The sequence below is a fragment of the Zootermopsis nevadensis genome, unplaced genomic scaffold (genome assembly GCF_977971745.1).
Source record: "Zootermopsis nevadensis isolate Lab colony 2312 unplaced genomic scaffold, Znev_1.0 Znev_ptg000016l, whole genome shotgun sequence".
Taxonomy (NCBI): Eukaryota; Metazoa; Arthropoda; class Insecta; order Blattodea; family Termopsidae; genus Zootermopsis; species Zootermopsis nevadensis.
The window spans coordinates 7,910,131-7,935,801 of record NW_028259148.1 but is presented as its reverse complement, the minus strand read 5'-3'; the positions used below and the strand labels follow the sequence as shown (position 1 = coordinate 7,935,801).

General features: G+C 39.5%; 1 protein-coding gene across 4 annotated transcripts in view; it reads left to right on the top strand.

Annotated features, from left to right (window-relative positions):
* LOC110826934 (interference hedgehog) overlaps positions 1–25,671 on the top strand; it is a 66,948-nt gene that overhangs the window by 19,590 nt on the left and 21,687 nt on the right. For 2 of the 4 annotated variants that reach the window (XM_087349583.1, XM_087349581.1), the window contains exons 1-2: positions 24,403–24,497; positions 25,239–25,345. In XM_087349583.1, the coding sequence (XP_087205709.1) occupies positions 24,490–24,497; positions 25,239–25,345 (115 nt within the window). In that variant the 5' untranslated portion in view covers positions 24,403–24,489. The other 2 variants (XM_087349582.1, XM_087349584.1) reach the window with 2 other exon arrangements.

Genomic DNA, 25,671 nt, shown 5'->3' with positions numbered 1-25,671 from the left:
GGTAAGTACATATCAAAATATAACGAACCTTTCTGCCATGACCGTAACTAGCCAGTATTCGATGGAGCAGAATTATTCTTCAGAAGCCAGTAATCCCTTAACTGATAAAGAAGTGACTCGCCTTTTATGGAGCATGTAGTTTCAGTATCGTTTTCTCAGAGACCCAGTGTTGTACCTTATCGTAAACCACCCAGATTTTTCAAAATTCCTCTTCGAATACGCTGGTTTCGTTTTCGCCCTTGAAATTGGCACAGCCGCCGTGTTGGAAGTAGTGGAAACTATGTTTTTGAAGTGTGGCATTTTTTTACCAACTTTGAAGAAAAGACACGCAGAAGTAGGCCTGGTGGAAAGCCCTCTGGGATGGTACGTGTTAGGTCCGTCAGAATCAGCACAGATTTATTTATTATCGTTGTTTGTCACTGTCGAAGTAAGTGCGTATCTGCTTGATTGAATGTGACGCACGACTTTGTCTTCTGGACGTGACCTGTCTCGATAATCGATACTTAATTCCACTCGCATTGTGGGTGTATCACAATAATTGTGTCATCAGTTTAACGACTTCCTGGTGCACTTGTAAGGCGATGTATGCGCGAGTCAGTACGGTTTCAAGTTGTTAACAGTTTTAGTTGATAATTTAATATAACACGTCTGGAAATAACTTGAAATCTACTTCTTCAAATATGTGTATGTTTCATATTTGACCGATGTGGGTTAAAATACGCGTAAACTTCGCATATCACAATTAATTAAAATTCATTAAGTACTTTTGGAGATTAAACATAGGGAAGAGTGGTGCAAGACGGGATACTGAGGTAACAGTAAGTGCTGTTTTCAATTGGTAGTGCTTGGAACTAATCACCAACTTCCTTTCCTTGTCTGAGAAGCAACTGGCGCCGGTGAAAATACTCAAACGTAAGTAACACTTCGATTTATTTGAATTTTACCCCAGCTGATCTAATCTGGTGGTCATTTTCAATCAGTGCACTCAGTATTATGTTGGGGATTTATAAATATCTGACAAAACAGTGGAAACAACGTAGAATTGGCTGTGTGAGAATCAGTAGTTGTTCCATGTGTTGAACCTAGGGCAGCCATGTTTTTCAAGAGTGTGCTGGGGGCATATTCCCAGCCTTGCTTCACGGTAAACCTGTAAGCGCTCTAATCTGTTAATTCGTTGATAGAATCCTACTATTAATACACACATACATACATATATATATATATATATATATATATATATAAACAAACTTCAGCTTCTCTTTAGCGTTATATTAATTAGGAATTATATCACGAAATTCAATAACATCCGAAAGAAAATTATGTAATATTTTCAACTATTTCAGTTTTCTAATTATTATGAATTGGGGTAAAAGTGTTAACACGGCAGTCCTAATGTTGTATTTGCATTTTAGACAATGGTTCGTAACTATGTCAGGAAAACTCAGCGTCAGTGTTGGAGTGAAGACGCAATGCGTCGCGCCGTCGACGAGGTGATTGAAGGACATATGGGGTACTGAAAGGCGTCTGTCACATTCAGGGTACCTCAAACTACTCTAGAAAGGAAAGTTAAGTGTGCGAAGAAGAATCCAAACAGGGAAATTAAACTTTTCTTAGGGCCAAAGCAGACGGTATTTTCTACTTCTGAAGAAGTTTAAAAGTTATGGAGGGAAGAATATTTTGATCAACAACGAAAGAACTTAGAAATCTGGCATTCCAGTGAGCTGAGAAAAATGGAAAACCTCGTCCTTTTGACAAAGAAAAAGGCGAGGCGGGTATGGATTGGTTTCGGGGATTCATGAAGAGGCACCCAGATTTATCGCTAAGGAAACCGGAGTCAACTTCTGCAAATCGTGCAATGGGGTGCAACAAGGTTGCTGTAACCAAATTTTTTGAACTGCTCGGTGACCTGGTAGTGTCTATGTTGAACAGGACATCAAGGACGAAGGTCTTCCGAAAGTCGACGAAAAAATCAAGATAGTTCAACATCCGCCGATAAGGATTACACAGCATATTTGTATTGCAATGAGTTATACTGTGTGTCGGCTGAAACTTGGGTAGCTTGTGGACACTGTGGAAAGTGGGCACATACATCTTGCGCGGGGGAAGACGAGGTAGATGTGACAAGTGTGCATATTTGTGTCCTTTGTATGGAAAATAAGTAATTGAAGGACAGCCCCATTTTGCCCCATATATGAAGCAAGACGGTGCAATTTACACTTTTTTTACAGTGTCATTTTTTCAAGTGAAGATGTTCTTCTTTTTCCACTACAATATGTCATTGGTTACTTTAATAGTCAATGATAATAAATAAATACTTTTTTAAATGTTCCATTTTATTTATATTTTTGTAGAGCTGTTCAAACCTTTGCGTCCCCATCTTCCACCACTCTCCCCTACTCATGAACTTCGTTCAAAGAATGGTTAAAAGTTTATATAGTTGATTTTCTAATGTTTTAGATAATTTGAAAACAAACGTGTAGAGACAACAGCAGAGTGAACCTTTAAAGTGTTTGGATTTGCGTTTCTGCCCTTCGCGCACAATAATGGCGCTGTTTTACTTTCTGCGTCTGCCGGTACGAACTGACAACTTAATCTCGACCACAGTCCACAGTGTTGTAGAAACTGGTCCAAACCTATCTTCTCGTTTAATCTTACTTGGAAACACTTCTTCCTTTTTATACTTTTGAGACAATTTTATCGCAATAAATATATTGTGTTGCTTAAGTGGTTTGTGCTTTAATTGCCTTTTATTTGTATCACTTTGGTTGTACGTATGTTTTTCTTATTTCCCCTAGTAGCACAGCAGTAAATCTGATTCTTTATACTTTTCTGGTTCTCTGATTGGCTAATTTTACTTTAATTCAAGCCTAATTTTATTGCTTTACTGTTCCCCAAACGCCAAAATAATCTGAGGTGTTTTAGAGCGTCGTTAAATAACGTATTCAAGAATTATTGGCATTTATTCATCAAAAAAGCCGGTATTAGGGATAAGATAATCAGGGCAGGTTGTAAATAGAAGTCGGGCTTAGGTGGGATACGGGTAACTTATTTGTATTCATTCCGGAAGGGGGCTGGGTAGAGTCGGGTGAATTTTAAACATTTTGGCCCGTGCTGACCTCTAGTGCACGATCTTGGACAGATCGAAAACTACGATCGTGGGTTCGAATCTAACTCACTGTATTGTGCTGTCCTGTGTATGTAAGGGACTTTCCGACGGGCCGATCCTCTGTCCAAGGATTTTCTACCAAATATCTAATGAAAGGATTCATAGTTTTCAGAAGTGAAACTTCAGTGGGCACAAGCTAGAGGGCTTAATCCATAAAGGCTTGAAGCTGAAGCAGTAGTTTATAGTCCAAGAATAGTCATGCTCTTATATTAGCGACGAGGTCTTGCACGGATGGTCATGGGATTGTATTATTTATCTTTCATACATGTTTGTCAGTCATCGCCCTGATGATGGAGGCAGCAATGACCTGTTAAACTTTTGCTATCTACCAGACCACGCGGCGCAACAACCCAGAAGTCATCTTCATACTCACCGCCGTGAGGTGCTCAAATCCTACTTTTTAAAATTATTTTATTGCATACGATGATCGGTTTTGTGTGTGGGCGAAGTAGCATCGGTTATGTACGGACTGTGGTTGTAAGGTCAATAAAAATTGAATTTTATTTCACACATTCATAAACAGGCACACACTATCTTTGTGAGCCGATATAGCTCAGTCAATTAGGTAAGTCAGACCACTGTCCTTCATTTGTTTAGTATCAAAGTTAAGATGAGTCGAGCTTTTTATGTGTTACCCCGTATGCCTTTGTGATATACTTAGTTAATTAAGTACACGTTTGGCGTTAACATTTCACCTACCGGGAACTAAATTTTATCAAAAATATTTGTTTTTTTCTCATTCCAATTTTTAATGGAGAGGAGAAAATTAAAATTTTTGCCCAGATATATTTTTGCCAAGCCTTGACGTTGTCGTTTCTGGTAAGACGCATTCTTCAAGACCTAGAAGTAAATGTTTTATAGCCTACATTGTTCGTAGTAGTTATAATTTAGATTCCGTAAAAAAAATGAGTGAATTAAATTTATTGTGGACCCAAGTTTTATATTTTATTTTTTAGTTAAAAGTATGGTTTCCCATTCTTTGTATTTATGTGTAAATTAATATTGATGAAATTCGATATTTTGCCACCAAATTTTAGTCGAACGATCATGTATCGAACATAAATTCTTTGCGTCACTACTATCGAAGACAGGCGCCACATATTGTAGGTGCATGAATGCTTGTTTTGTGTGTAGGAAGCCGTATGAGTCACCGATTTCAAGCATGGAATAAAAATATTTCTACGCCAGAGAATTAAAACGTGCTATCTCCATTTCATTATAAGCTGTCAATACCTGAACGTAGTCTCGTAGAAGTTTACCAGCGTTTCAGAGGTCCTTGCTGCCTTCATGATAACCTCAGATCCTACTTTAAATTTTTTTACATATACTTCATGTGCACACTTAACAAACGATTTCGTGTTATGGTTCTTAAGCACAGAGGCCATTCATTGTGATATTCCCTGAAGAATAGTAACAGCTGACTACTTCATGTTAAAATCCGGAAGTGACATAACTTTATCTGGAAACTTATCGCATTAGGAGAGGTTACTAAAGCAATTCGATGGATTCCACTTGCAGTCGGAGTCTTGCTTTATTCCAAAACAGATGCCCTTGATGGATCAGACCAGTGGTAGTAAAACTATCAATATTTACAAACGATTCACATGACATTTTTCAATCCATAAAATTAAACATGCAAGTATTGCGTCTAAAGCTTAAAGTTGGTGTTAAAAATCGAACGAGCCAGGCCACGATGGCTTCAGACTATGGGGTTTTAATGCTTTGAGTTCCGTTAGAGCTGATCAGTACATGGTAAGTTGTATATATGAGGAGAAATTAACAGTAGAATACAATAGAAAACATAATGAGGGGCCTTGTAATTTATATTCTTCAGAAAATATTATTAAGGCGTTAAAATCGGGATTTATGAGATGGGAAGTACATGTAGCGCGCATGGAGGAGAATCTGAAGGCAAGACACTAATAAGATGGATTTTAGAGAAGTACCATGTTAATATGTGAACCGAATGTCCCTCTTGGTGTAGTCCAGTGGCAAGAGTGAATGCGGTTACGAACCTTCGTGTGTTTTTTTCTCCTCTGAAATGTCTTCAGACAGTTTACAAGACGATCCTGACTACACAGTTTTTTTGACGCAGCAATGCAAATTTTTGTGGTAATGTTGATCCCGTTTTTGGGTAACGACACTTGTAGATGTGGGTGATGTTACCGACTTATGGAGATTCTGTCTTTTGTTTTATCACCTAATAATATTTAGTGGCTATGAAGTTCATCGAAACCCGAAGGTTTCAGACGATGGTACAATGCATTGTATTCATTTGTTCTTTTGGACTTTGCCCATCGTCTAGGTGTTATTAAAACCACAGAGTATCGGAAATTGGTTTAACTTCCGTCAAAATAAGGACAACTGGGATACTAGGAACAACCCGTTCTTCAAGTGCCTGAGCACTGCTGGTCCCAGCTTTTCGTTGGCTCGATCTATAGACATTCGGTAGGACTCCTTGGACGAGGGATCGGCCCGTCGCGAGGCCTCTACCTGTACACAGGACAGCACAACACAGAAAAACGCGGACAAACATCCATGGCTTGAGTGGGATTCGAACCCACGGTCCCAGTGACCAAGCGGCCACTGCGGACCCCAAATAAGGACAAACCCTTGATAACGAAAGTAAAACCAGTTTCCGAAACCTTGTGGTTTTAATGGCACCTATACGATGGAAAATGTCCAAAAGAACACTTTAACAATCTTTCTCAGACATCCTGAATACATTTTCTTCTGTAAGGTGCGAAGCTAAGGTTTTCTGTCCAGTCTAGAGGCAGATTCCTTGTTATGAGCGTTGCTGGACCACAGTACAAAAATATAAATCTTGACGCGTAGGTTATGGTACAGCTAATAGCTAATATTTAACGCAATAGGAACAGTAATTAGACTGCATCAAATCCAAAGAAGAATGAAAAATGTAAAATAATGTATTTGGAAGATATTTGTACCCCATTACACTTTTGCTACAGCCACTGTCAACATTGGCGCCCAAACGTAACTCATGAATCAATAGGAGGTATGCGTAGTCGATTTAAAGTGTTTATAGCATCCTTATCTTCTCGAACGTGATTTGGATGCTGTCCGATTACTCCGACGAATCAACATTCATTTCAAACGATGCATAACAATTGACGAGCGACGCACGCATCGATTACCACAACATGACATCAATTTATGGAACTGAGTAACAGTTTGTTTGTCAAAAGGTCTCTGTTTCATGGAGTTCGTTCGTCACACGACCCTACCCAGAATTGCTAAAATCTGGTGGCCTCCAGTGAGTAGTTCTTACTGAGGCAAAACTCCAGTTGCATGGGAGTTGTCGGTACGTACTTTGTTTGCAGTCTAGTAAAATAGTGAAGTCTGATAAATCGCTTTCCCAGTTTCTTGTTTATGTGGGAGAAGAACATAAACCACAAAAATAAAATAGGTGATGGGAGGTTTGGCCGGTTTTATTATGATGACAGTTTTGAGACGCGTAAGCTGTGTTCTCGATGCCCTCGATAAACTTCATAATAGGAAGTGGTTGTTTTACCAGAAGACATTCTTTGTAATGGAATTTCTGCTACGTCACCTGACATTGCATTGATAAGAAGTTGGATCATGATGGCAGTGCATTACTCTGATATGGCGAATCGAAGATTGACGTACATGTATGTTTGTACGTACATTGATAGTGAATAAGTTGGTTGCTTGGTGATTCAGCCGCAGTGGACACTCTTATCCACGGCTGTCAGACATCAAACAGATAATGACAGATTTACAAACTTACGCAACAAAATCCTTGAAGCATAATCTTATTTGAGAAGCTGATATTTGCTTATCTGGTATGGAAATTCCCGCCTTTTATAAAACTCGAATGTTCATTATCGTGTTCACATCCCAAGCGAGATGAACCATTCTAAATCGGTACACCGTGTTTCTGTGATATATCTTAATGTTATACTCCTATTTACAGTTCGGTCTCCTGACTGATATTTTATATGCATTTACCATCCCTGTCATTAGTTATATGTGCCCCGCACATGACATTCTTGATTTTGTGAGGAACATTATTACGTAAAATGTACAAATAGCTCAGGCGGTCAAACAGTGGTTTCATACCGGAGACACCCAGTTCCAGTCTCCGGTGACTTATAGTAAGATTTGTGGTGGACAAAGTGGCATTGGAGCCGGTTTTTATCCGAGTTCTTCGTTTTATCCTTATAATTATTCCGCCATTGCCCCTCACTCATCACCTCGCGAAGTGTACGGTAGCTCTGACCAAGCAAGACTTTATCTCTCGGTTAGTGGCTTCATCCCAGATTTGCCTGGTCTCGGAGTAAAGACGGTTTAAAATGTGAATAAATGTCGAAATTCGTCCTTTAAGGACCACCGTCTGTGAGATGGTTATGGTACATCAGAATAATTAGATCTGTTGATTGCCCCAACTTGTTCTTCTAAGATTAGAACAATTTGTATGTCATACCAAATGCTAAAGGACGAACCATTTCAGACACGTTCTCGCTAATAAAGATACACCGGGTCGATGCAATGTATGGTGTTTTTATTTTTAAAATGCGAGCACTCGGCCTCTGTAGAATGCGCACCAAGGCGCCACTTCAAGAACAGGCGACTACTCTACAAATCAGCTTCAAGGCAAACTGTTAAAGGTTCACACACACAGAACAGAAACGAGTTTTCACGGTGTACCGCCCGTGTACGAGATGCCAGCAGGAATGTTAGTACTTTGTTGTGTAGGTAGGGTGAGGAGATCTTGTGATTAAGAAGACGTCCCCCCCCCCCCCCCATCACAGTCTTTTATTTGGTGCTGAGTTTGATCATTAGGAGATTCGCGCCGTCCACCGACACTCTGAAACTACGCAGGAGTTGAATTTAACCGAAGCTGTTATTCTTTTGTTTCCACCGGCATCATCAAACCAAGTTACCTAATTTGATTGATTGATTGGTCACTCGTTTATTTAAGGGCAAAATCGCTCAGTCAGGATGGTGGTTTGGCTACGGGCTGGACGACCGGGGTTTGACTTTTCACGGCAGTAAGTTTTTTTCCCTTTGTTTTGCCACCGTGTCCATGCCTAATCCGTTGGGTTCTGTTTGCTTTCCACGTGATGGGTTGGGAGTTCGAGTTCAATGTTCATTTACGTTAAATGCCGAGACTAACGAATGTGTATAAAATAGGTTTAGCTAAAGCACAGGGACTTCACCTTTTCACAATAACAGATTATAGAAGACCGAACGTCGAAAACTCCTGCTTACTATTCAGGAAGTCCCGGGTTCAAATCTCGTCCCCGAGATGGGATATCATGACAGATTTTCGTGTTTTCCTCAGTTCTTCCAATAGCATCTTAAATCAGGCCACGACCGATTCCTTCCAGTTCATTAATCAGGACGTTCGACATTCTATAGTTTGAACTACAGACAACGTCTTTAAATAAATAATATGTGAAAAGGTTATGTAGCGTTGAATGGTATTAGAGCAGGGGTTCTCAGCCTTTTTCGCTGGCTTACCAGTAATTATAATTTAACACATTAAAAGTACCACTAACCAAATGCGATCAGGAAAAACTTATTTTTGTTAATATTATCTTTTGATTTTATTACTTAGTTTGTGTACCACTCACCATTAGCTCATGTACCACCAGTGGTACGCGTACCATAGGTTAAGAAGCGCCGTATTAGAGTATTATTTATTACTCGTAAATTTCGAAGGATGGTCTTGTTTAAAGAATTAGCCTCTGTGATGATAGTTGAACCATGGGACTCGCAGATACGAAGTAAAAGTGGTAACTACTCAACCGTGGCGTTCGATGACGTTTGTTTCAAAGAAGACGTCATAACAACTAGTGGAAAAGGCCTTTTGAGGTTCAGGAAAGGGTGGTCTCTCTCGTATCTCCATCCCCTACCGCATTCCGCCCTTCCTCTGTCAATTCTGTGCTTTTACATCCATTTCCCCTTTGTCTTGTATTTTTTCTTGTCCTTAAACCTCGAACAGTATTGAACAATTGCAGCCTTGCTGTGTTATTTTGACGTTTCCGTCACTTATATTAGGCATACTTCTAGAAGCTGCCTAATGGTACCAACACTTTTAAAATATAACAAATTTCCATCTAGCTTTATTACTTGTGAGTTTTAGGTCTCTGTGAACGCAACCAAACATACATCAATGCAAGTGAATATCAAACTGCGTTTTACCGACTTCCTCGGGGTCCGAGCTTGGTTGCAACTAAAGTTCTTTTACGCGTATTTAGCTCCCTAGTTCATTTAATAACTGTTTGTTAGCTATGTATTGTATATGGCGTCGAATTGGAAGTTGTAGATTTTGGATTTAGAAGGATGAGGAAGGAAGCGGTTCTGGCCTATTTGACTATATTATTCCATAATTTTCCTGAAGGGGTAGAGAGAAGATGGCTCCTAATAACCTTACTGAGGATAGGTGGTCTATGGGTTTAGAATCAAACCTTGGTTTTTCCGATGTAGCAGACCCTGGCGTAGATAGAAGGATAGAACTGAAACGGATCACGGTATCGGGGACAAAGCGGTCGGACCGTGAAGCTGCCCACTCACCTCCGTCTGACCCTGAGGCTACACTTTCATGTAGTGGTGCTTAATTAAGTGCAGAGACATCTTAACCTGTGCTATTTGTCGTTGTGGATCGGTCATCCGGCCGTGCTGTAACTGCCAATGCGTGTTCTGGTTCTCCGCACGCTTTTAAATCTTATCCTGACGGCGGCGGAAGGAGGCGATTGGGGTCCGCTTGTTAAGGCGAGAGAGAAATTGAGGGTTGTGGCGCCTCTCTGACCTTGGACCGCCACCTGAACTTAAAGAAAAAGATAAAACCGCTGTCGCCGCCAGGTGTTTTCCTTCATTCCTTGATCAAGGGTGTCCATCACGAGCTTTTGTTTCTTTTTATTACTAGAGAAAATAACCTTTCAGCTGGAAACACAGTCGTGAAATCAAGGAGGATGAAATTAGTGGGGCATGTGGCACGCATGGGAACGATTAGAAACTCTTGCAAAATATTTAATATACGACTTGGAGGATAATATTAAAATTGGTAGGGTGTGAGGTGGACTGGATTGATCTGGCTCAGGATAAGGGTTAGTGGTAGCCTCATAGTAATGAACTTTTGGGTTTCATAAATGGCGGAGAAACTTTTTGGTTATATGAGCAACTAGTAGCTTCTCAAGGAGGAATCTGCTTTATGGAGATGGTGGAGTTGCGAGAATAGAAGCCAATCCCGAATTAATCTTTCTGTTAAAATGAAGAGATCTTGATTTTCATAACTAGTTCGCTTTTGTGCTTGAATATCGCTAGTATAAAGCAGTAATAACGTAGGCATGACGGTCGGAGTTCAAATCCCGGTGGGATAATTTTAATTCTGATCCTCAGCACCGCGTACACAACGGCTTTGGAATCCACCAAGTCTCTAGTCAGAGGTCAATGGACATCGGAGTTACAGCTACCAGAAATGCAAGTCTGACGACTTTCATCGGTAATGCTTTATGCTTTGTTGTGTGGTTCTCAGGCACACCTTTAACCCATTAAACACGAAAGTCATTTAAATAATGCTTATAAATTTGGTTCCTACCGTCAAGAAGACGCCGAATATCCATTACAATGAGCGGTCCGCTAATGATATGTAGGAAAACGGTAAAAATTGTATTTAGAATCACATTTCTAGATCTATAAATTCCGCCAGTGCAGTATTGTCCATTCTACACGAATTGTCTCTTTTGAGTACAAAATGTAATAGCACTCAGGTTGGCGATGAGAAATTAATACATTTTAATAAGAGAAAGTGACCACGTGGAAGACCTAGGCGTAAGTGGGCTGTGAATAATATATCAAAGAGAATTGTACAGGGTGGGGCAACTTTCATTTATTATTTTTAAAGATACATTAGTCTATCACAGTTTATTTAAATTTATTTAAAATAATGTTAATTGAAAGACCAGTGTTTGCCATTGTTGAGGAACATTGTGACAGTTATCAAAAATAACACCCGTCAGATGTCGTCCGTCAACACTGATCGATTCGTAACACGTTCCATTACGCGCAGAAACGACTGTGTTTGAACATCGAATAATTTATCGCTATGGCAACATTTCTTGGCCACACCGTTCGCCCGATCTGTCTGTCTGTGATTTTTTTATGAGGTTACTTGTAAAGCAAAGTGTATCAGACACGTCCGGCAAACTTATGGAATCTCAAACAGAGAATTTCTGAAGAAATTAATGCCATATCTTCGCCCATGTACTTAATATAAAATGTCATCCGAGTTCATTAGTGCATCAATCTTTATTAACGACATCGGTAGTTACTTTTAAGAAGTAACTTTGTTATTATGTTCCTCAGTAATGGCAAACACTTGTATTTCTACTCACATCACTTTGAATAAATTTTAATAAACTATGGTTGACTAGTGTTATCTTTAAAAATGATGAATTTACGCTGCCCACTGTGTGCAGTGTTACCTACATTAGACACGGGACATAACTTTAATTTATGACTTAAACAGAGGTCGGAGGTGGGGAGCCCTATTGCTTTGAAGCTGAAACTAATACTTAATTTAATTTCTAAATAAATATATAGAATTCAGATTAGTCGCGTTTAACAGACGAGGTGTTTCTTTAGTGGCTGACACACCTTCACGTGCTGCTACGTAATCAGATTCCTAATAACTGCCATCACTAGGTAGCTTCGGGTCCTTTCACAGGAAATTCCGAGGCAATACCAAAGCTGTGTGCTAATATTTCATGGGTGAAATTTATAGAATTATCTTATAATGGGGATATCGTAGTTCTATTTTGTCGGTATATTTATTTCCGTAACCTGTGAACAGGATTCATTTAAATTAGGCATAGTGCGACTGTACGGGAAGTTGTCTGTCGTATTTGATGTTGGTACATGTCAATTTAAATAAATATATTTTTTTAAAAATTAAAGGGTTTTTTTGCACATTACTGACAAGGCAACATAGCAGGCTAACATATCTCATTAATACCTACAGCTTTTATTTGCTAGACTCTGGTTTCTCAATTCGGAAGCTCGGGTTAAGTCCTGGGTAACTTCAGTCGAAATTCGTGGTGGACGAATTAGCCCTTGAACAAGGTTTTATCCGATCCCTTCGGGTTTCTCCATGATAATATCATTTTACTGTTGCTTCATACATATTTATCACCGCATTCTTTATATGCGAGGTTTCTGTTTTAATCCATGCCAAGGATCGTTTACCGGAATGATAATACACGGAGCTTACTTGCAGTTTGGAACTTAAAGCCTGTTTGATCGTGTCGAATAGGTTTGCTCAGTGCATGAATAGTTTGGAGAACCCTGGCTTATGCTGGCAACACTGTATAATGTTCCGTGGTATGAAGACCGAGCATTTCGGCTCCAGATTCCCTCATTAGTGGTCAGACAAGCTCTGGGCTCCTATAGCTATGTGCATCCAATTCTGATGCACTGCTAACACGCCGCCCAGCGGTTTAGCGGTAAAAATCAATCTTGAATGTAGACCGCACGTTCTTCGATTATATTATTATTTTCGGAAATAGAGGGATCAACCCATTATCAAGAATGATTTGGTCAACCCTCTGATGAGAACGCAGATCAAACGCCAATTCGAACTCGGTAATTTTATGAACATTGTTGTAATTCCATTGAGCAACAAAGTCACAGTTGATCAGAAGTTTCTGGACCTTTATGGAACCATAAGGTTCACTATTGTGTTCACAGGGGCTCAATACTGAACCAGATGAGTTTAGTGTACATCGTCAAACACCAGTTTTTAATATATTTCTTTCTGCCCATTTACGCCTAGGTCTTAGTGATTTCTTATCTTCAGATTTCCGATTGAAATTTTGTATGTGTTTCTAATCTATCACTCGTGCAACATGTTCTGCAGAAAACAGTGACAATAATTTATGTTAATGAGCGGACAAAGGTTTACTTTTCTGCTACGACTCATTGCTTGTAGTGAGCATACCTTCAACCAGAAATATTAGATTTTTATTCTGATGTTTGCTAATGTACATAAAATACTGCCCCGGTATCGTTAAAGTTTCTTGCATTCCTGGTTGTAAATTGTTGTGTGACAAAATGCCTACGAGGACGGCGAATAAGCGGTTACCCTTTGCGAGCAGAACCTGTACTTTACTTTGCATTGTCTTGTTCTGTTTCTTCTGTTTATTTTATTAATACACGAACGTATATAACTCTGTTAGTTGTTATCTTTCTTATTTTACTATGTATCATTTGCTCGTGTTATGTTGCGTACAGTGAGATGGCAAGATAGTTAAATTTGGCTGTATGTAGGTCGTGAGATCTATGGGAGATTGCCATCGTAGCCTATTTGAAGGTACGAGCAACGACCTCTGAAACGTCGGTAAACTTCTACCAGACTACACGGCGCAACAACCCAGAAGACAGTCATCTTCTTAACGGATAGTCGGCGCCCCTACGGGGACTCAAACCGGATACCTTCTGAATATAATGGTTTTTGCGCAATTTTTACTATGCAGAAAGCTAATTTTTCTGCTGTTATGTCGTAGTTCCGCGCCTCGCAATTTTAACTACGCCTTACCAGAAATCTACTTTTATTCAGGAGGTACCCGGTTTGAATCTTGGCTGGGTTACCGACTGTCGTGATTGATTTTTCTTGGATTTCCTCAGTTACTTGGCGATTTCCAGGACACAAGGCTGCTTTGGAATATGCCACGAAAGCTTTGTTAATAGTGTCTCCATTGAATAAAAATTTCCTTGGATATTATCCATCGTTTAGCAAAATATAAAACGTAAAACGACGTTTCGGAGATGGGACTCTATCTCCGTCTTCAGGTTCCTACACAGTTGGGCCCACTAGATAGAGCTAATCCCTATCTCCGGACAAAGTAAAAAGTCAAAGTCCCAGAATAAAAAGGCATTACCACACCATCCATCCGTGGGACGTAAAAGAAGAGATAGTAGAAATCAAAATTCATTAAACACGATAAAAAAACACCTCACAAAAGGTGGGAATAAATACACATGAATATCAGCTCGAAAGTCGATGCCCAACTTGGATTTCTTCAGAGATGACAGGTATCCAAATAGGAGATGAATACAAACTAGGCTGGCTGATAAGAAGTTTTAGATCTAGTATCTCCATTCTTTGATATATAATCACTCTCTCATGAGACGCAAAGTAACGACTGTTTTAGTCCCTGTTCAGTGGACTTAATACAGCGTCGTTAAATATCCAAGAAACAAAACAGCCAGAGAACCGAAGAAGATAAAATGCATTACATTTCGGAACTGAGGTTAGTAAAATGTGCAGGAATGATATCTGTATTTGACGCCGAGGTATGTGAGGACTTGTAAATGTACAGTGAAAATTGTAGCCCTGTTATAATGTCTACGTGATCGGAGATGGAATTTTTGTCGTGCTTTTTATGGTGCCGTTCCATTTGAAGTTTTGGAAAGGTGATTAGGTAGTTTGGTTGAAGGGCGGCTGAACCTGATTACTTTTCCAGGCTCCAAAGAATGATAGGAACACTGGTCTGATAAATTTCCACTCTCGAAACCCTTTTTTTTTAATCTTAGCTTCTCGTGGTATGTGCCAAGCTGCCGCTGGAACGCATACTTTTAAAGAACAAGTTGAATTTGTGCCGGCTCATAAATTCTGTAACTCTTCTCATTACGCCTTTATACCTTACGTTTTGTCTTTGCCAATTTACGTCATCTTATTGTTGCGTTATTTTATTATTTTCATTGTAATGCGGAGTCTGGAAGTTTTTGCACCAACTGGAAAAAAAATGGTGAATTTGTGCGTGATGTGTCACGTTACATGATTCAGAAGTTATGTGTTAGTCACTGGAATTACCTCTGTTTTTTAGTTGTAATAAGCCAAAGTGGTTTTATAGGGCTGTATTTTGTGTGTCAAAAATGAAGAGAAAATTTCTTAGACTATTAGCTTGAGTCGTGATAAAGAAGCCGATATTTTGGAAAGTAATAGTGACGTTTTTCAGTGTTACTGAGAAACAGAACGCCAGTTTCTAATGCAAAACTTCAGAGTTTGTGAATCTGTATGTATCTGTTTTTCAGATATGAAAAGAATTTTCCATTACAATTCCGTTAGTACAAAATATGAGTTCAACCGAGCGTTAAACCTTCAAATTTCGGTGCGTTACGGCAAAATACTGGTCGGTAAAGACCATATCTTTGGCCGATCAAGTGCCACATGAATCAGGCAAAAAGTTAAAAAGAATGCTAGTCGTAGGCGTCCTTTTTTAGAATTTTTTTCCCGATATTATATTCAGTTTTGTCTCGATACTTAAGCCTGTTAAGAGAATCTGCTAATTTCGAAAGATCGTGAACTATGGATGGTATTTGAACCCTGGGCTTTTCAAATACAAAGGAACAGTGCCAATTTCTCGACTGCGAATTTCGATAATATTTAAATAAATTGTAATGTTTATGGTCTTGTTCTTAAAAATCTTAGCAGCTGGTATCCTACAAATTTGCAAAGGCGTAGTTTCTTTTATTTAGGCCGAAGACTCAATAGTTTATAGCTTCTGGACCCTCGTCGCCCTTGAGATGGTAGTTATGCTTGTTCTTCTTTTGCCCGGTTCTGGTTAATAGCTCGAGTGTCTTTTTTGTGGCCCGATGGTGTTATAGCACAGGGCAGGTTGATTCTGTGTTGATACCAACAGGCTGGATGCTAGAGGCCACAATTAATTACTGGTGCTGTTCCAGGGAGTGAACACTAATAATGCCAATAATTAACTGTAGTAAAGCACGTAATTTGCACCGGTCTATAACAGACTAATTTTATTTTAATCTTTTACTGTATTTCGAAATCTGTATTATTTGTCATGTGATTTAATATTGGTAGATTCAAATATGTTTTAGATATGAAATAAATAAATATTTCCCTGATTTACTTCTCTGTTTAAATTGCATAGGCATTGCTTCTGCAGGATTATTTGTTGAAAATTTAGTGTCCGTTATTTTTAGCCGAAATAAAATTGCGTGCTTCAAGGTGACATCAAAATCGTACAACGTTGCAACACGAAAAGCTGAGTCCAGACGAGTGAAGATAGCTCAGAACTTGCACCGTAGCAAAGTGAGCAATGCTGTATTGTTGATAAGCGGAGGTGAAATAATTACATGGCCTTGAAGCATACAATATGGTGACTGATATTATATATGCTATTCAAAATACATTTTGAAAACCGGGGTCTTTGTTTTTCGACACTAGAGAAGGTTGGGCCTGAGAGAAATTTGAAGTCAAGATACGACTTTGGATTCGCATATGGACAGGAGGATAATATAACCGTGAATATTAGGTAAAGATGGTGTGAAGAAGTGGACTAAATTTAACTGACTCAGAGTAGGAAACTAATGTGGGCTCTTGTTAAGTACAATAATGCGGTTTCATAAAAGGCGGCGACATTTTTGACCAGCTAAGCAACTAAAAGTTGGAGTTAAACTACTTTTTCTCTGTCGGTTTTATGAAACCGTAAAGAACCCAGTGTTTGAGCTCAGTAGCCTTACAGGATGGTTGGATGGAATATAATTTGAACTAGGCTTGCGGTACATTTAACTTTTGAACCGAGATCTTAGACTAAATAAATCCCATTGAAAGAGATGGAAAGTTTTTAAAGCATTTTCTTCTTCTTCTTCTTCACCTGCTATGGGCGGACACGGTCGTCAGACAGCGAAGCTCGCCATTTCAACATAACTATCGGGGCGGGTTTCAAATGAGGAAACATCTCTGGTACTCGGTGGATAGAAGGCTGGGTGGCCCCAGAGCCGGTCATTCCATAGTTTAATCATTGTACTGACCGAGATCTCTAAGTTGTGGTCTAGGCAACACGGAGTTTTCCTCCGGGGGCTTCCCCGGTTTCTCCGTGGCATCCCAACAATTACTCCATTCACACACAGAAGAAGGCAATGGCAAACCACTTCTGGATCATCTGCCAAGAACGTATATGAACAGGTCCCAGTCCGAGAAAAGGATGGAAGGATCCTGTTCATATGGACCTGTCGTCAGACAGAACACTAAATAAATAAAATGGCAGGCACATCAAGGATTGCTTTTAAAAGAGGCTACTGTTGGGAGCTTAAACTTAAGATATATTTTATTCCTCTATTTTACAACAAACTCTCGCAAATTAATTTTATAGACAAACTTTTCCGCTTTATTTAATTGAATTGACATGCTATTTGAGATGCATCTTGAACTTAAAATTTGTGATAAGTGGGACACCTGAAACTACATGTGTATTGTTCGAAAATCGAGTCTTGACGCCAATTTGACATGCTTCCTCTCGAAACCGTTGCATCGAGCAACTACTATATGGAACCTTGGTGGTATAAGTGGTATAAAGTTGCATAACACTGCTCGACATTGGTAAAGAACGGTAATATATGTGCTTATAAGATTATCGTAATAAATAAGCAGTTTTATTATTTAAATAAGGAATTTTTTATTTCTATTACTCAATGAGGATTTGTATATTAGTAGATTATCATAATTAAGTTTAAAAAAATATTTTAATTTAGTTTATTTCAAGGAAAACCAGGGCGAAATATGGACGATTTCGCTAATTACATTGGCCTGTGTAGAAGGATTGCTTACGAAATTAGTTTACCTTCGCATCTCTAATAGGTAACATTGTGTTAATTAACGTTAAAAGCGAGGTTGAATCGAACAGGGGTCAGGTATTTCAGTACTCTGTCGACCCACTGGAATTTAAACACCATATCTCCGTAGCAGAGATGACGTCAGAAGCTGGCAATAAAAAGCATTCGTAATTCACAGTGCCATGTTCTTAAGGTTTTTTGACCTTATATAGCCTGTCGAAACCACTACCTACCTACATGAATACCTCACCACTTGGTTCGGTATCTGATCGAGGTGTTTTGTGCTCTTAAAGAACCGTTTTTTTTTACTAGAATGACACTTTGCCTGCTTATTCCTCTCAAGGGGTACAGAGACTAACAAGACGTGTGAAGGTGAAGTTTTCGTTATGGTTAAACATGACTTTGCGTAGGGGGAGTCAAGGTAAAACTCCTAACATTCTTTACCTCGGCACTAAATTGACGTGAGTAATCAGCTTCATGCTCTGGCTGCTTTAACCCGGGTAAGAGAGTCGATGAGTAGCAGAGGCAGTCTTAAACGCGGTGCCGCGGAAGTGACTGAGTGGGGAATCCTCCATGACGACGTCATCACCTAGCCAACGTGAAGATCATTGACCCCAGGTGTTCCTGACATCACTGTCGCCGATTGGCAAGGTCAGAGGACAAATTGTGGTAAATGCACCAGAATTGTTGCAGAATGTTTAACTCTTGCGAATTTGTGTTGTATACTATAGAGTTTTGTTGCTGGGTTTCGATTCCACTGATTGCTGATATTTCTAAATGGGTCAGCCCGACTCCTCATGTAAAAATAATATTTCACATCTGCTAAGCCTCGTGGTCTAATTTATTTATGGGTACCGATATGTAGGCGAAGTATTTTATTATTACAGTTGCAAATTGGGAGCTGGTCCTGACCGAATTAATCCTCTGTTTTTCTTGATACTCGTTAGACCAGTGGTCCCCAACCTTTTTTGTGCCCACGGGCACATTTGAGAGTTTATGAGATCGTGGCGGGCACCAACCAATTAACAAAGCCAAATTTTCTTTTCTCTGGACAAATAAGATATGGACACCAAATAATACACAAAACAACACGACGTTTAATGATACAAGAAACCACGCAATAAAAATCAAAAATACGTACTTTTATAAGTACAATTATTATTACTCAAGTGAGAAGTTAGTGTGATGTTTGGCACTGCATTTCTTCGGCCAGTTTTTCAAATTTGGGAGTGTAGGATGATGTTGCTGCTCACAAACGATCGTCAAGATGGGCATTAGTAAGTAGAGATCTGTTCTTTGATTTTATAATGTTCATGGTTGAACGGCCTTCATTATTCAGTATAACCTCTTTCCTTATCAACGCGGGCACCTAAAAAAAGCCTTGGAGGGCGCCAGCGGGCACCGCGTTGGGGACCACTGCGTTAGACCAATATAAGACGACATGCGACATGCCAGCGCGTTTCCGAGATCTAAATCATGCTTATGATTGTCCCCTTAAGCAATGATCAGTTCACTTTCGTTCATTTATTTCTGTGGCAGTCTGATTCAGCAGAACTCATGAGCTGTGAGCTGTGCACTACTTGGGCTTGTCTATCTTGTTTTCGATGCCCGTGTATACGAAAATGTTTTAACGAAAAGTTGAATATGCAATTCTACATGAAGAACACTGATTGAAGATCATCTGAGATCAGAGTGCGGAGGGGAATATTTTGACCCAAGAGAGAGGCAGTAACTGGAGGATGGAGAAAATTACGTTACGAGAAGCTTCATAATTTATCTTCACCAAAAATTCAGTAGTCATATTATGGATATGGTTTATTGATAGGCGCTTATGGACTTTTTGTTGAATCGTCAGGTTCCAGATGAGCGACTGTTAGATTCTCGAGGACTCTGCTCCATGCAATTATCAGTCACCATAACAATCGAACTTCATAACACTTTCCGTGTATTCGGAAAAATTATGATAGGATTTACAAGTAGGAGAGGATGTTAAATGTTGTTAGTTTGTGGTTTTCCATTTTTCCTGGTGCCCTTTTAACATGGGTAAGTTAGTTTTTGTCATGAGTGCAGCGAGCGTCGAGCAGAAAAGTAGCCGTTACTTGGTGTTTTTCAAACCTTATTAGTCGCACGAAATGTCGGCCGTCAAAGTCGTTGGTCTGTTTTATTGTTTAACTGAACCAGCCTCCTCTCACGCAATCAAACATCTGCTTCGGGACAAAAAATAAAATAAAATGAAAGATCCACTCTCTAGAAGGCAGGCAAAGAGCATTGTTATGGGCGCGTTATAAGTCAGAGAAGGGAATGATCATAAACAAGATGGAGGCGATGTTCTGTTCTCTGAAATAAGTTTTGTGTTGTGGATAGAATATTTAATTTTTTACCTAAGTGGTCCTGAATGTTGTGCATACTGTTTTATCGACACGGTTTCTTGACTTTAATAATGTTAATGGTACAACCTCGTTCTAGTCTTTGCCTCTTCTAATTGAGGTTTTCTGATATATTAGATGGGTAATCAGCATCACAAGACGTCAGCCTTTACAGCACAAGTGTGAAACCGCATAAAATCATCCTGGTCGCTAGTGGGGTTTGACGTTGTTATAGCTTAGACCCATGTTTATCAAAGTGTGAACCGCGAACCAATGGTATCCGCCGAAAAATCACAAAAAATATTTTGAATTACTTTAATAAATCTTAATGATGTTGGCAGATAATGTCAGATAATTCTTTAAATTACTGTATTACAAGTTCAGGCTTTATTCCAGTAGGTGTAATTATAATAACTTACATATAAATTAGCAGGAAAATTACATTATTATATTATATTACAAACTTTATGTCATTAAGCTTCCTCAGTAATTATAATATAATTACTGAGGATATCAAAATATTATTTTGATATCCTTAAATCACCTGTGTGTTGTGTTTATGGAAGTTATGGACTAATGCCATTTTGAACACCTACACTAGATTCGCGAATTCACGAAGTGCTAGTGTTGACGTATATAATGGTTTAGTTTATTAAAATGTATTTATTTCATTCACTGAATATATGTATACATCTTTTTGGGATCACATTGCCTGTAATTGAGCAGGACTGTCGCTTAAGCCCGAACTTCATGTGTAAATTGTACAATCACGTTTCTGTAACATTTTGGTAAAACATAAACAAATATTATCTGCGAGAATTTTCCGAAAACCGTTTTTATTTCCTGATATTTTATGACTTTTGCCCCTTTACCTCAGCACCCGTGAATTTGTTCTTAAAAGTAACTAATAGCATACATGTTAGAGGCCTTCTTAAGAAGTTGATGACCGCTCATCTGGTCAAGAAATTCGTAGTTGAATTCAGTCCGCGCCCTCGTCGTTTGTTTCTTTTCCTTTCCTTATAGTAGACATAGGTTTCCAAGTGGTTTTCTGACTAAAATGTATCTGCATTTGTCTTATCACCCATTTGTGCTACGTACCACACCCATTTAATCATCCATTTTATCACTCTGATTAAACCTGTTAAGTGACTTGGTCTGTCATAATTATCCTAGTAATCTATTCTTTTGTCGCCGATAATTTTTAGTCGATTAATCCAGTGACAACCACTTCATTATTTTCAAGGTGCTACTACTGCTTACAGCCTACACCAGAAGTCCTCACGTCCGTTGTGTGATACTTCTGATAGGAAATTAAAAAGTACATCTCTTAGTTGGTTCGAAGCTCCTTTCGTAGCGGCTGACATATGAACGATTAGTACATGTTTGAAAACTTTGTAATAAAATAAACCTATGTCTAAAATATAATGAGTGTAGGCTAAAACTGCATTTGCAAATCTAGACGATTTATGAATGAAATTATTATAGCGATTGACGTAATGATTTGTTTTATTATCGGATTGTTTTAGACGGAATTTATAAGGCTTGATTATTTATCAGATCTTTTTCGTGTTCCCAAACTTTGTCCAAAGACATGTTTCATTACATGTCGATTCGTTCCAGATATTTTGAATAGATCACAAGCTGTAACCTCTCCATCATAAAAGTGTCGCCGTCATGTCACTGTCAGAGGCTCTCTAGCTGAGAGCGCTCTGGTGTCAATTTACTGCAGCGTGTGTGGTTTGTGTTACGTTCCCCCCGTGCCTTATGATATCAGTAGATAACTACAACAATGCACAACTTTGGGTGGCTTCGCACGTGTCACATCATCCTGCCCTGCTTCAATTTAAAAGTGGTCTATAACCTGACTTCCTCCTTGTCCTTAATCCGTTCCACAATCTCGGCGTTCGATGATAGTTCATCCCCCCCCCCCCCTTCATTTTAAAATTATGCCGCCATGATGACTTCCAACGTCTAAGAATGAATAAATTCGAAATGTTATTTGTAAAATAAATCAGGTGACACTACGTTAAACTTACATAATAGGCAGGGAATTTTTGACAAGTTAAGAGAATTCAAGCTTTAGAATAAGATCTGCGTTAAATGGGGAACGCTGCGATATTGAATCTTTAAACACTCCCACCTTCCTTTAAGACGGCCGTGGTAAAGAGCTTTATCAGGGGCTCTGTAATACTGTTTGCTAACTAAGCCTACAAATTTACGTATTCCTTTGAATTAGAGGCATGCATGAATCGAGATTTTAGAACTCCACTCGGCCCGTTCTTTTAATGCTTAAATGCTACGAGGGTCGCTCATTAAGTAATGCCCCACATTTTTTTCCTCAGAACATATTTATTCAAGATGGCTCAAATTTAGTGACAATATAAATCAATGTTTCCTTTACACATACTATTTTTCCACATAGTCCCCATGAACTTGTACGGTTTTACGCCAGCGTGGAACAAGTGCATGCATGCCTTGCCGGTACCAGCTCTTGTCCTGTGCACGTAGCCATGTCCTCACTGCTTGAATAACGCTCTCGTCATCTTCAAACCTTGTTCCGCGGATAGCATCTTTAAGTGGCCCAAAGAGATGGAGTCGGAGGGTGGATGGGGCAGCACCGTTCAACCAAATTTGGTGATTTCTTCCCGGGTTCTCGGACTTGTGTAAGGGCGTGCATTGTCATGCAGGAGCAAAATTTCTGCTGGATGCTTGTGAGGCCGAACTCGTCGGAAACGCTTCTTGAGGGTTTCCAGGGTCATAATGTACGCGTCTGAATTGATGGTCGCACCTCTTGGCATCACATCCACAAGAATGACCCCATCACTGTCCCAAAAGACAGTCATCATGACTTTTCCGGCGGAGGGAGTTGTCTTGAATTTCTTCTTTCTCTGTGATTGAGGATGATGCCACTCCATCGACTGCCTTTTTGTCTCCGGCTCAAAGTGGTGTATCCAGGTTTCGTCACCTGTAATGATCCGGGACAGAAAGATCTCTCCCTCAGCATCAAAACGCTCCAACAATTCAGAAGAAATCGTTTTCCTTTGAATCCTGTGGTCTGCTGTGAGACTTCGTGGAACCCATCTTGCGCACACCTTCGAATATGCAAGAGCCCGGATAATTGCAATTACACTTCCATTACTGACTGAAAGCTGTTGGGCCAATTGTCGAGTTGTGATGCGCCGATCCTCACGAATAATGGCATCCGCGCGGTTCAACATGTCTGGAGTGGTGGCTGTGGCAGGACGCCCAGAGCGCGGCAGATCACGGAGCTCGGTTTCTTCACTTCCTGAAGCTTTAACTCTCTTAGCCCAGCGACCAACGGTGCTCCTATCGACTGCACAGCTTCCATACACAGCACACAAACGTTTATGAATGTTCACCACAGTTTCTTTTTCAGCAAAAAAGAATTCAATTACAGCTCGTTGCTTGTAACGAGAGTCGTTCACAGACGCCATTTTAACAGTTCACTACAGCTCCGCTATCGGTTTGAATCATTTGAAACTCCGTACACGAACGCGGGAAACATCAAATCTCAAGCATGTAAAAGTGCACTTTTCTATCTTCATTATTGGCTGAGAAAAAAATGTGGGGCATTACTTAATGAGCGACCCTCGTAGTAATCCTTGGATGAATTATTTAACGACGCCTCTAGAACATCTGAGGTCATTTTGGGGTTTGAGGAACGAAACAAATTTATCGGATACCAAGTTTGTAAAGTGTTATCTCAAAGTATTTCTGGGAGAGGCATCTAAGAAAATTCCTGAGAAAACTGAATCGATGGGACTTGTTTTCGAAGTCTGGCAGTGTCAGGAGCATAGGATGATCAACTACGAATAACTTTTTCTTTGCGAGAAAAAGAACCGCCCGAAAAACCCCCCGAAATGTTCTATCTAACCTGGCGCCGACTTGGAGGACTTAGTGGTAGGTCGTAGGATAATATTAAAATGGATAATAGAAAACAGAGTGTGTGAGTAGGGAACAGTGGACGGTTAATGAACCTTCACTTTCCACAAAAAACGCGAAGAGTTAATTAGTTTGTGGTCCTATCTGCAATAAATTAACCACACAAACCAATGATGCGTTTGGTGACTTGAAGTATGTCCTGCAGGTATGAATTCAGATTCTGACGCTCGTTAATCTTTGTGTATGGTCAGACATTTGAACCAGTATTTACGTTCTTGTTAAAGACAAATCCTTCTGCGCATCGTAAATGACAGGATACAAACCGCGGCCGCTTTGGACCCGTTTTCCTTTTCAATACGTAGCTACGTAGCAGAAGTAAGCAGTGCACGTGCCCAGAGCACTTCCCGATCTTGGCGGAAACAGACCACCAACATGGGCGAGTAAGCACACGCCTTATCTTTCGTTTGATAGAAGAACCACAATTTTGCCGAAACTGATCTGAGGTTATTGTTCTCATCCCCTGTGCTCTCTTTTAGTTTTGGTTCCGGTAGATTGTACATGTTTTTATAGGGCTGCTTCCCACAGTTGAACATGACGCTTCAGATGTTTAGGAAAATGCGTTGAGTTCAGTTCAGTTTAAATCGAGGACATGTTAAGGTAGGCTGTGTATGAGTGAGCGGGTTTCGTGTTTACTTTAATTTGCATCATTTTTTTCGACCTTCAACAATGTCTATATCATTGCCATCACTAGGTCTACTACCACTCTGATCACCATTACCAGTTGTAAGAACCATCAACAGCAGCAATCATTATCATCACTACTGTCATCATTTGCACTGTCATCTTAATTTTCACTCCTTATTACTTTGACTGTCCAGGCTGATTAGTATTTTGTCCTATACACTTGCTTTGGTATTAGAACAGGTTGTGTATGGTTTTGGAATATATTTTACTATATAATCTCAGCTTATGTGAGATTAAAATAGTTATAATATAACCAGTTATTTTATTGAATGGGCATTTGTTGTGCTGTGCATAAAGTTTTACTGTTAGGATCATATAGTATCGTGTTAAGTTAGCACGTAAAGGATCACAGCTGTGTTGTGAAGTACCCTGTTTTATTCAGTGATGTGCCCTCTTTGAGCCAGACAGAATTAATTGTTGTGTATTTGTGTTTGCAGGAATGCACTGCCAGTTTGTGGAAGATCCATGGCACCACAGCCATCAACCATGTTGGTCTCTGCAGTCTGCATTTGGCTGCTGCTTTCAGCCACACGACTGCATGCAGGTAACCGCATCAGAGGACAGACCCTCATTATCGACATTTCGGAATTTGCTGACCCTACAGATTCTGGTTACCAACAGTGTGGGTTAAAATGCTACTTTGGTCATGTGTGAAAGTTTGAGGTATTTACGAATGGAGCTGATTCTTCTAATTACATCAACATAATTGTCTAGGGGGTACAAAAATTGGTTCATGTCGAGGCGTTCCAAGCAGAACTCATAATGGCTAATTTCCTATTACATATACTTCAATTTCTACAAATGTTCTGTTGTTTATATTATATTTAAGCATATAAATTGATTGTTATTGTTTTTAAAGTTTTTTGTTTG